The 12248-nt window shown below is 49.7% G+C and overlaps 1 protein-coding gene across 2 annotated transcripts in view; it reads left to right on the top strand.

Moving 5' to 3' along the window:
• SLAMF9 (SLAM family member 9) overlaps window positions 1-11848 on the top strand; it is a 29251-nt gene extending 17403 nt beyond the window's left edge. The window contains exons 1-4 of one of the 2 annotated variants that reach the window (XM_069571972.1): window positions 8485-8632; window positions 9340-9681; window positions 10669-10944; window positions 11328-11848. In XM_069571972.1, the coding sequence (XP_069428073.1) occupies window positions 8587-8632; window positions 9340-9681; window positions 10669-10944; window positions 11328-11533 (870 nt within the window). In that variant the 5' untranslated portion in view covers window positions 8485-8586 and the 3' untranslated portion in view covers window positions 11534-11848. Of the gene's footprint in view, window positions 1-8484; window positions 8633-9339; window positions 9682-10668; window positions 10945-11327 lie in introns of those variants that run through there. The other variant, XM_069571981.1, reaches the window with a different exon arrangement.
• The last annotated feature ends 400 nt before the right edge of the window (window positions 11849-12248 follow it).

Genomic DNA, 12248 nt, shown 5'->3' with positions numbered 1-12248 from the left:
GGCATGTGAGATCGAGTTCCCTGACTCAGGGATAAAACCTGGGCCCCTGCATTAGGAGCAGGGGGTCTTAACCACTGGACCACCAGGGACCACCACCTCTTGTCTTCTTCTTGCTCCCCGGGGCTGCCTCCCGCTCACAGCTCCTCAGACTGACCTTGTACAGGGAGGAAATGTCAGGGTAGTGCAGCTGAAACTGATCCATTTGATCAGAACCCCTTCAGTGAAGTATATTTCTTGCCTTCCTCCACCCCTGGGAGCTCCTTCTGTGTCGCTTCGTCCTGTTTTGCTTTCCCTTGCGGTACTTTATCACTGGATGTTGCTGAGTATATGTGTGTTGTACACTGCCTATCTCCCTGCAACCCACCCGGAACTAGGATGTAAACTCCATGTTTCTTACTCACTAGATGTGGTGCGCATCTAGTGCCTGGTACTTTGTTGGAACTTCCTAAATATTTGTAGGATGAGTGGCTGATTTTATATATCAGCTGATGACTGTTCTGATAAGATGAAGCAGCCTCCCAGATTCTGATCATCCCTGGCACATCGATGAACTGGAGTTTGGGGGCTGCGGTCTGCCGATCAGTGCTGAATTTGCTGAGAAGAGTATCACTCATTCTGTGCAGAGCTGCCTGGGCGTCCAGCTGGCATTGCTCAGGCCATCCCCCTCTGTTCGCCTCGGGCTCTCTTTGAGCGCCTCCAGTCTCAAATACAAGTTAACAATAACGAACGAATACAAATACAAATTAATAATGACACTAGCAATACTAGCATTCACTGAGGGTTTTCTGTGTTGGGACATCACAGACAGAGTTCAGTTACATCCAAAATTAGTTTCATCAGGTAAAGTCCTGCCCCCAAGGCTCCAGGAGACCTGGGTTTCAGCCTCAGCCACGTGGCCTTGCAGAAGTTCCTCCGCCGCTCATTCTGTTTTGTGTTTTAAACAAGAGGTTGGACAAGATAAGTAGATTGTGAACTTTTTTCTTTCCTGTTTTCAGGCAAGTTCTGCATCAGCACGCTCACATGTCAAGGAGTAAACGTGGGTGGACGTCTTGGGCTGGCTCTCCGGCCTGGGCCTGCTTTCCTTCTCAGTCCTGGACACAGCGCTTCCTATTCCCGGGAGGACAGGCCCCAAGCGCCCAGAGTTATCTCATGTCCTAGGCAGCCCAGCCCCACAGGGCAGCGGTTCATGGCTCTGCTCAGGGGGAAAGAAACCTTTTGTAATTGGAGACAAAGGCAGCTCTGGCTGGGAAACTTCCTCTCTGTTTCAGTGAAACAGAAGAGCAGGCATCGTAGGGCCTTCTCAGACTGTAGTGCACAGCGGAATCCCCTGGGGACCTGCAAGGACAGGTGGATTTGCAGCCATCACTCCCTCCCGACCCTGTCCTGAGTCCCTGGATCTGGAGTGGGGGCCCAAGGTATCTGCATTGTAAACAGCCCCCTGCATGATCTGATGCAGAAGATGCAAAAGCTACACGTTGAGAATGCTAAGCATGAGGGAAGCGGAACATATGGCAGGGAGTCGATTTTAAGAAAGGCAGACGCATGGTCCTGAAAAGGCAAGTTGAGGGAAGGGTGTGTGTACGTAGGAACTACTCAGGGATCTGGATGTTCGAGGGACTCAGCCCAGCATGCTGCGTCTCTCTGTGCATAATGTGCAGGCAGGGGCCATGGAAAACACAAGCTGGGCTGAACCTGCCAGCAGCAACGCCCTCTGTGTCCTCAGACCAGGGGCTGATTTATGCTGTGGGGAACAGTCCCAGATCAACCTGTTCACGTGTCTTATGTGAGAAACTTCCTCTGTATTATTCTCTTCAATAGACACAGACCCTGGCCCAGTATGAGGAGGCTGCAGTTCTTCACAATTCCCAAGTCCACCTTCTCAGCACTTAACCTTTAGTCACAACCGCAACGCACATTCTTTGAGCTCGCTGTGTGCCGGTCTGTGCTAAGGGCTTTCCAGGCATCATCTCACCTCATTTTCACAACTGCCCCACAAAGCAGATGTTGTGTGGATCCCATTCTGCAGATGAAGTTTCCAGCACAAGCAGCTTGGTCCCAGATGTGTTCTCATTTCGCCCTGCCCACCCCGCTACCTTCCCTCAGATCTTCAGGGAAGCTTGGTGACGAGAAAAGCTAAGGGTGGCCTTGAGCTCTTAGAGGTTAGCTATTTGACTATGATTCTTTTTTTAAGGTTTTGCTCCTGTTTTAGAGTAATCACATAATTTACCCTACAAACCAGGATACTTTCTAAGAGTGAAAAGGGACATGATTAATAATTAGCCCAGGACAGCAGACTTAAACTCGGGCTGTCCCAAGAAGCCTGGACACAGAGTCACTGCGTGTTTCCAACTTTGTCCTGCCCTTGACACAGACACTTCAACCTTCGGTTTCAGCAGAGACCTTGGCCTCTGTCAACCACAAACTGGTGCTTGCCAAGGGCATTTACCTCTGCGGAGACTGACCCCTGTGCTGCTGCAGCTGCTGAACCTCGACACTCCCTGAAGGGAGTTCACAGTGGGGAACGAGGCACTCTGTGCTCCAGGGAAACGGTGGAACAGGCCTTTAGACAGATATTTTCAGGAACTGATTTCATGCATCTCCTCATAGGTAGAAAAGCACTAAATCCCTTCATGATGACGTCAGCTCCTTGTGACTAGCAGAAAACCTTTTGTGAAATGAGTGCTTGATTGCACTGAACTCCCCCTTCACCAAAATCTTGTATATTAACCTTCCGCCACTACCTCTTTGGAGGGTTTCTCAGAGCTCTCTCTCAGTGCTGTCTCCTGGGCTACAGCCCTCATGCGTGCGTGCTAAGTCGCTTCAGTTGTGCAACTCTTTTTGACCCTGTGGATTGTAAACCACCAGGCTCCTCTGTCCATGGGATTCTCCAGGCAAGAATACTGGAGTGGGTTGCTGTGCCCTCCTCCAGGGGATCTTTCCGACCCAGGGATTGAACCTGCTTCTCATGTCTCCTGCATTGGCAGGCAGGCTCTTTATTACTGGTGCCATCTGGGAAGCCCTCAGCCCTCATTTTGCCCCAAGTAAAACTTAACTCTCACGTGGTGCACCTTTTTTAGTTGACACCTTCACTTTACAGAGAAAATTGAAACCGCCAGACAGGACTCCCCTTCACTCCTTGCCACAGACAAATCTACCTGCGTCTCTGATCATCTTTTCTTAGTGTAAAGAAGGACCATGTTGCAGTCTAAGGCTGGTTCTTTTTTCTGGGCTCTGAATTCCAGCTCCTTGTCATATTCTGGGGGCGATGGGGGCAGCCTAGCTCCACTGACCATCTCCTTTCTTTTCTGCTACTCCACTCCCCACTTTCTTCTCTTCTCAGCATTTAAATATGTTCATATCTCTCCATTAAAAAAAAAAGAGTCAATAGCATAAACAACAAGGTCCTACTGTACAGCACAGGAAACTTTCAATATCCTTGGTAAACCATAATGGAAAAGAATATGAGAAAGAATGCATATATAGGTATAACTGAATCACTTTGCTGTACAGCAGAAAATAACACAACACTCTAAGTCAACTATAGCAATAAAGTTTCCCTCTACCCTCTTTTCCCTTCACCTCTAGCCTTTATTTCTCCTGCCTGTCAAAGTAAGCTTTTTGAGAGTATGATTTCTAAGCTCTTGAGCAGGTCTCTGAGGCTCTAAGGTGAGCTGTCTCCAGGGTGCCTCCGGAGCCCCCTCTCTGCTCTTCGCCGCCTCCCCCTGGCCCCGCCTGGTCAGGACGCTCCGAGTACTCTGCCCTCTCCCACCCCAGGGATCCTGCCCAGGCTGGTCCCTCACAAGGGACACTCCTTTCTCCTCTGTATCACAGTGGCTCCTCTGGCTGCCCTTCAACAATTTTCAGACTGTTGTTCTCTGCAGCCACCTTCAAATGAATAATCACTCTTTTAACCCTGACATTTAAAACCATCACTGACTCAATAGACGTGAGTCTGAGCAAACTCTGGGAGACAGTGAAGGACAGGGAAGCCTGGCGTGCTGCAGTTCATGGGGTCACAAAGAGTCAGACATGACTTAGTGACTGAACCGCAACAACGACAAGTTTTAAAAGGTAAATATTGTATCGAGCATACAGGCAGCTCCCTTGATGGAATGGAAGACACATGTAGGTCTCAATGTGCTTTGCTGTGAGAGGAAATTTACCCATACAGCTAATTACCCACACAGCCATTACCCACACAGCTAATGGCTCTGCTGTGTGGGTCCTAGCCTTTCCAGATCTGATGAGAAGCTAAGAGAAAGCCTGATCAAAGGTTTGACCCTTTATTATCCCCCTATCCTTTCATCAGAGCAGGACCAGCTTTTCACCAGCCCATGTTTTCCCCAAGGCTGTTACATCAAGAGAATTGGAATGGGAGGCTTATTTCTCATTAACTTATTTCCTCTAAAGACCCAGGCAGAGGAGACAGTGGATCTAAGTTTGACTGGCTCAACTACTTTATCATATATCATAGTACAACAACCTAGGTTCAACCAAAACGGGACCTTTGGCAAGAACTTGGGTGGAGGTCGTCTTTCTGGGAGACCGTCCAGGAGGCCAATATGAAAGGATGAGGAACATGAGATGGGGAAGGGAGAAAAGCCCATAACAGTTGTGTTCATGGTTGGTTATTGCTGTGGGCTGAAAAACCCTGAAGAACAAGCCTCAGGATTATCCCTGGGCAGGGAATAAAGAAAGGGCAGGGAGGAAGGGCAGGGAGGCTGAGGCATTTATCTGTCAACTCAGCGTTCCACTGACTCCAGGGGTTACCTATGGGGTCTGTGCACTCCTCTGCACTTCTTGGCTGCATTGCATCTGGACTGATGCAATTCCACTGCTGCAGAGAAATACCCTGAAACGGAAAAGCAAAGGTACATACTTCAGGGTGGAGGTCGCAGTCCTGGAACTGTCCACCACTGTGCTGCAGAAATCAGCTGGGTCAAAGACTGTGGTAAGGGGATCCTCTGTGTTAGCTGGAACTCTCCCTGCTGTGGCTCACTGAGGTGTCCCTGGGACAGGAATGGAGAGATGAAAGGCAACATGGGGGGACCTTCCTCTGTGAAATTTACAACCAGAATGAAGGAGAACCCGGGTCATCGCTCTCTGAAACTCCCTCATCCATGGAGAGAGGGAGCTCAGACAGAGGTTTCCTTTTTTTCTATTTTGTTATTATTATTGGCTGCACCACATGGCTTGTGCGATCTTAGATCCCCAACCAAGGATGGAACTTCTGCCCTCTGCGTTGGAAGTGCAGAGTCCTAATTACTGGACCGCCAGGGAGTGCCAGAAAGAGATTTCTTTAGAAATAACTTTTCATTGTCATTCCCCATCTCATGGGCTTCTCAGATGGCTCAGTAGTAAAGAATCCACTGGCCAGTTTAGGAGCCGCAGGAGACATGGGTTTGATCCCTGGGTGGGAAAGATCCTGTGGTGGAGGAAATGGCAATTCACTCCAGTATTCTTGCTGGGATAATCCCATGGACAGAGGAACCTAGTGGCTCACTGTCCATGGGTTGCAAAGAGCCAGACACGACTGAGTGACTGAGCGTGCACACACCCCACCTTATCCCCTAAAGGACAGATGATGTTATGTCTGACCACCAGCCAAAGGAGGGTCTTCAGGGAAAGGACACCGAGAGCTTCGAAATGCATGCCTGCAGGTGAGAGTCCAAGGGGACTGGAGCTTCAGTCAGGCTTTGGAGAATTAAAACCAACTGTGGAGTAAGATGGGACTCCCATGTGGCAGTCAGGAGGGTGGTGCTGTGCTGTAGAGCTCAGAATCTGTCAGGGCTAGGAATGTTCTGGTGGGCGACTGAGGACCACCAAGAGACACAGTCTGCTGCTTGCTTGGCCTGAGTGCCATTCAATAGGGACAGTTGAAGGGGTGATGGGTGGAGATGAGATGTACAACCAGATGTCCAGGGGCTGAGGAAAGACTTTTAAAGGATGACTCAGAATAGAGACGCATCCTTCCTGGGTCAAGAAGAGAGAGAAGGAACCAGCAGAAACGTGTAAAAACCCACAAAACTGCTCCTCAGTGGAGTCCTTCTTAACCATCTGCCGGACCCACAGAGTGCAAAGACACTCAGCCGGGTGAGAACGATTCCACCCCCTCCCCTCCCTGCCCACCCTCCTGGAGCTAGGGAACATTAATTGGGGAGGGGGGGCAAGTTGAAGCGAGCAGAGGGAGGGGGAAGCTGAGCAGAGAGCAGGGCTTCTCCCACTCTCCTGTGTAAGCTTCCAGCCTGAAACAGACATAAGCCAGGGCAAGGGGAGACTGCTCAATTTTATGTAAGTTAAGAATTTTGTATATTACATGGGAAAGAAGTTCTCATTTCTGAACTGAGAGCAGAAAACCGAAGCCGAGGTTCTCATCTGTCACAGGGGAAGACCACCCCACTGAGTAAGATTGAAGAGGCAGTGAGAGATGGAAATGGAGCTGCATTTGGGTAAAAATCCATGAGCCAGAATGAAAAATCAGACTTCCAGAGCACTTGAAAATCATGTTTGGAAAAGGGCTTTCTCCACACTGAACTTGGAGGTCTTAGTGAGTGTGGGCTGGGGGCGGGAGGAAGTGATGACAATTATTTCTCTCTGCTCAATAAGTATCATGTACCATTTATGGAGACAGGTTTTTAATCAATCTGCCCGTAGTCAACTTTTGTCTGATCAGCATATTCACTACAGTGGCCATGAAGGTGCCCCTGAATCTCCTTTGAAGAGAGAACTCGTCTTCAGCTTCAAGGGGTGCAGTTAGCTGGCAGCCTCCAGCTGCAGCACCTGCAGGACCCACGAGAGACCCATGCACTTCCTGGGCAGCCCCAGCCAATGGCTGTGCACAGTGAGGATGCGGGAGCTCCACTCCAGGGCTCGCTGCTGAGTTAGTGAGACTGTCTGCTCAGCATCATGGTGTCAGGTTCTCCTTGCTCACTTCTGCTTCCTTCCACTTTTATCTTTTATGTTCCCCTCACCCTCCCTTGCCCACACAGATTAAACCTCTTTTACTCCTAACTCCATCATCTGCTTCTCAGAGAACCTACCTCATATGCTTATCTTTTCAACTGATTTTTTTTCTTCTTTGCTTTAATACTATTTTTAAATGAGATTATGTTAAAAAGTTTTCATACTCAGACTGAGACCTGATCTACTTTTTTAAAAAACCCCAACCCCCAAGATTTGATAATTATATAAATTGAACTTTAAGAACTGTCTGATTCATTCTTGTCTTCCCTTAGCATATCTCACTCATCCTTGAAGTCTTAGCTTAAATATAATTTCTCCTTGAAAGCTTTTCCCCAACCCTTCTGACTTCAGCTTTGGTAAATCCCTTTGTCACAGGTCCCCCCAATTTCCCTTTGGTAAGACTCATCAAACCTGCGGTTACTTGGCTGTGGTCAGTTGTTGGCCTCTGCTATCCTAAAGCCATGATCTAAAATTCTTGGTCACTGCTAATCACCCAGCACTTAGGACAGAGCCTGGGCCAAGGAAGCTACTCAATAAATACCTAACTGAGTATCAAATCTGATAATCTAAGGTATGGGATATTGGCACATATCTGCCTGTAATTGTGCCCTTCATCTTGAGAGTATCACTCTAGCTCCTGATTACAACAAAACTCACAGAATTGAGTACTAGAAGAAACTGAAAGATTATCCCATCTGAGCACCCATGGATGTCAGACATGCTGTAGAACATCCAACAATCCAAGACTGTCCAATCTTAGTTTGAATACGAGGGACAGAAATTACCCTCAAAGGCTACCCATTGTGTCCTGGACAGCTCTGATCGTCAGGTTTCCTAGAGCTTTAGTTCATTTCATATTCTCACAGAATGATTTAATATCTTTTGATAATATTGACAACATAGGGAGGCTTTCTGGTCTAAACTGAGTGTTAGTCACTCAGTCATGTTTGACCCTTTGCAACCCCATGGAACTGGGGGTTGGGGGAAGGAGTCAAAATTTCTCTTCTTATGAATAGTCTCTCAAATGGGAACCTAGCTAACTTGAAATAGAAAGACTGCATTCATTCATACATGTCAAAAATATCAGTTGGGTGCTAAATGTGTCTAGCATGGGAACCAGCATCAGTAGGACATAGAGAGATGTCCCAAAATACGGAGTCTGCCTGGGGAGATAAAGATATTTATAAGATCACATCATCACAGCAACATAGGAACTGCCAAGGGAGATCTGAGGCAGAGTATCCTGAGAACCAAGTGGCAGGGTTGGATAGAAACTGTTTGAAGAGCTTGGGGAAGGTGGTGTGCCTGGGAAGCCTGGGAATACAGGGGGCAGGGATCTAGGAAGGGTTCACTTAGGAAGTGGGATTTCAGTTGAGTGCTATGGACAGGAAACATGAGGCAGGGGGTAAACCACCTTGCCAATCAGGCTCGAGAGAGATGTCTTCCCAAGATGGACAGGGAGGGGCTTGGTGAGATGGGGAAGTTGGAGGGCGGCTAGCTGCGGGAGGACCACTTCCCTCTCCCCGGGACTGTCAGTCTGCTTCCAGCAGCTCCCCGTCAGCTCGCCTTCCTTACAGCCCTCAGGGCTGACCAGGCCACACTCCCAGGACACAGGCTACTGGCATGGGAGCGTTTCCGTGGCTGCTCCTCCTCGTGCTGTCCCAGGAAGGTGAGACAGACTGCCAGCTCCAGAACAGGAGTACCTCATTTCCTCTCTGTGCTCCTGTTCTGCTGGGCCCTTGGCCTAGCAAGTCGCTGCCTTTGGGACTGAGTCTTTCAGCTCTTCTGGAGTACAGAGGACTAGGGTGTGACTTTAGTGCAGGAAAAAGAGATGAGGAAACCTGTGGACACGGAAGGGGAGCCACCCCAAGGACAGCAGATGGAGAAGAGAGAATTTGGAGGGTGAGGTACAGATGGAAACCAAACCCTGGTGGGTGCTCAAGTCAGGTGCAGCAAAGAGCTAGAGCCAGAAGAGGCAGATGGGGGATGAGACTGAGTGTGGGTCGCAGACACTACTCAACTGAGGCTGAGACCACGGCCCACTGCCAGTCTCAGCAGCCCAGAGACACCACTCGTGTTGTTTCCATCTTTCTGAAGTTTTCTTTCTTTATTTACTGACTTGGCTGTATGGGGTCTTAGTCGCAGCACACGGGATCTTCATTGTGAGTCATGCAGATCTTGTGTTGAGGTGCACGAATTCTCTCTCATTGTGACGTATGGACTCAGTAGTTGTGGTGCTCAGGCTTAGTTGTTCCCCAGCATGTAGGATCTCAGTTCCCCAACCAGGGATCGAACCTGCATCCCCCGCATTGCAAGGCAGATCCTTAACTGCTGGACCACCAAGGAAGTCCTAATCTTTTCTTTCTTTATCTGCAGCTGAAGGGTACTCTGGAGATGGTGTGGATCCTGAGGAAGTGGTTGGGATCTTTCACGAGTCCATCAGCCTCCCCCTGGAAATGCCATTTGATGAGGAGGTTGAGAACATCATCTGGTCCTCCCACAAAAGGCTTGCCACTGTGGTGCCAGCGAAAGAGGGATATCCGGCTACCATCATGGTGACCGACCCTCGCTGTGAGGGCCGAGTAAACTTCCTGGAGCCCACCTACTCCCTCCACATCCAAAATCTGAGCTGGGAGGATTCAGGACCTTACCAAGCTCAAGTCAACCTGAGGACGTCCCAGGTCTCCACCATGCAGCGCTACAATCTACGCATCTATCGTGAGTTTACTGGGAACCGTAGTGCTGCCTTTCCTGACTCTCCTGAGATTCCTACACGAAGGACCAAGGGTCTTAGGACTCGGGGTTACGGCTTGAGGGCCTGGGACTGGAAAGCATTCTGTCTCCAGTGTGTCTGACCTCAGCTGCAGGTAAAGTGACCTGGAGTAGCAAGGCCCTGGGCTCTGAGCAGTGTCTGTGGATGTGTTGTGAAAGCGGTCAGGGCTTTGCCTACAGATGTCTTAGGAAGCCTTTCTGTTCCTATGAGATTTTGCATCGTGGCCATGAATGCCACCTCCATATTTTTTTTTTTTTAATTGGCTGCAGTGGGTCTTCACGGCAGTGAGCAGGGGGTTCTCTTGTTGCAGGACAGGGGCTCTAGAAGGCGGGCTCAGGAGCTGTGGTGGCCTGGCTTCGTTGCCACGCGTCATGCGTGATCTTAGTACCCCAATCAGGGATCAAACTCAAGTCCCCGGCATTGGAAGGTGGATTCGTAACCACTGGACCACCAGGGAAGTCCTGCCACCTCTATTCCTAAGCCTTTTGTCCTCCTCTTTGATTTGAGGGCTACTAATCAGGGTCTCCTGTCTACTTGAACCCAAATTCCCTCTTAATGCTTGTGACATTGACTGATATTCTACCTTGAATTGTGCATACACTGATTAAACTGTAAGTGCCTCAGGAGGTGATAATATTTTCTGGGATCAAAGAGGCAGGACAGAGTTTGAAGGAAGGTGGGGTGCAAAGGTAAGAGAGGGAAGGCAAGGCATAAAGGGGTGGTAGAAGATGTCAACAGCAGCTCCGTCGTCTTGGCAGCCGCCCTGGGAACCACAGGTTGGATGGTGGCTGGGCGCTGTTAGTTTGGCCCCTCCCTCATTTAGGTGAAGCAGGTCTCAGCGGGCAGCATCAGTACCCCAGTGCCGAAGAATTTAGAAAAACAGAACCAGTCCCTGATCACTCAGAGGGGCTTTGTGTTTCTCCTTCATCCAGGACGCCTGTCACAGCCTCAGATGACAGTGAACTTTGGGATCCCTGGGGAAGGAGGTGCCTGTAATCTGTCCCTGATATGCTCTGTAGAGAATGCAGGCCTGGATGTGACCTACATCTGGATATCCTGGGAAGATGGCGCTGACACAGCCCATGAAGGCTCCATCCTCAGAGCATTCTGGAGGCCTGGGGACAAGGCTGTCTCTTACACCTGCAGGGCCAGCAACCCTGTCAGCAACATCACTTCTTGTCCCATCCGAGCTGGGTCCTTCTGTGCAGGTACCAGGGTCCCAGAGAAAGCCCCTGGGCCACTGCAGGGTCTCAGGGTTACCACACCCTTCTCCTCAGGAGAGAATGTGGAGTCTAGAACCTAACCCCTCCCGTAGAGAGTTGACCCCTGGATTGGGGAGGGGCTTCCCTTTTCCTTGTGCTCACAGCTTGGAAGCTGGGAAGGTCCCTTCTAGTCCCTTCTAGGTTGAGATTACTCCCTAGATCACAACCTCTGAGACTGTGTGAAAAGAATATATATCCCTGAGATATTTGCCAAGGAACATCAACTGACAGTGAACCTGAGACCTCGGTGGAATTTGGGATGGGTGTCTTCCCCTAAATCCAGATCTTCCCTCTGGGAAGCCCCTCTGTCCTTGCCTTCTCTGCCCCAGATCCTGGCTATCCTTTGGAGAAGGCCTCCACTTCCTTCTGTCTTCTGGCCAAGGGATCGCTCATCCTCTTGCTTTTTGGAACACTGGCCGTGGGCTCCTGGTTCATCCGAGTCCAGACAAGAGGCAAAGTACCAAGAATGAAGAAACTCAAGAGAGACAGAATGAGACTGAGAAAGAAGTGGCAGCCTGGCCCCAGCCTGAGCTGATGGCCCTGGAGGCCCCTGTGCTGAGCATTGTCTCTTCTCAGCCCCAGGGAAATCTTCCTTCTCCCCAGGCTCATCTCTTCCCAGGGGATCAAGGGGCGGGCATCCAAAGGGCCATGCTCCCAGAGGGAAGATTGTCTGGCAATGAAGTCAAACCGGGTGACCCCACTCTGGAGGAGCTGTGTAATCTTTCACTGGGTGACTCTGGCAAAACCTGCTTTCCTGCCTTTCCTTCCCTTCTAGGTGACCCCTTCCATGCCACCTGCTTTCCACAACTGCCTTTGGAAAAGAAAGTGAGTCTAAAAGACCTCCTCACAATGCGGTATTCGTATGTTATTATTCACACCTAATCCATTCCCCACCAACACACATAAGATTTACACTTCAATAAGAAGAGTGAGAGATTCCTTTTAATCTAAATGAAGCTGTGACTCCTGAATGGGAAATTTCAGGCACCAAGAACTCTGCATGGGGGCCGTATTATTCCTATTATTCCTGCCAATTCTTCTGCTTTCATACCCTCCTTACACCCTGGCCAATGAGTTCACTAAGTGACTCACTCACCCGACGTTAATCTACCGACTGTCTTGCACAGGGAGCTATGAAGCATCCCAGTGCAATCCAACTCTGGGTCTCAGTTGAGCCTGGTGACCTTCCCATCATCTCCCTGATGCTAGTTGCTCTGGGCCTCTGTTGCCTGCCCCATAGAGATGGCAGC

This window comes from Ovis canadensis, chromosome 1, assembly GCF_042477335.2.
Source record: "Ovis canadensis isolate MfBH-ARS-UI-01 breed Bighorn chromosome 1, ARS-UI_OviCan_v2, whole genome shotgun sequence".
NCBI lineage: Eukaryota > Metazoa > Chordata > Mammalia > Artiodactyla > Bovidae > Ovis > Ovis canadensis.
Note: the sequence above shows the minus strand (reverse complement) of the source record. Positions and strands in the feature narration are given on the sequence as shown.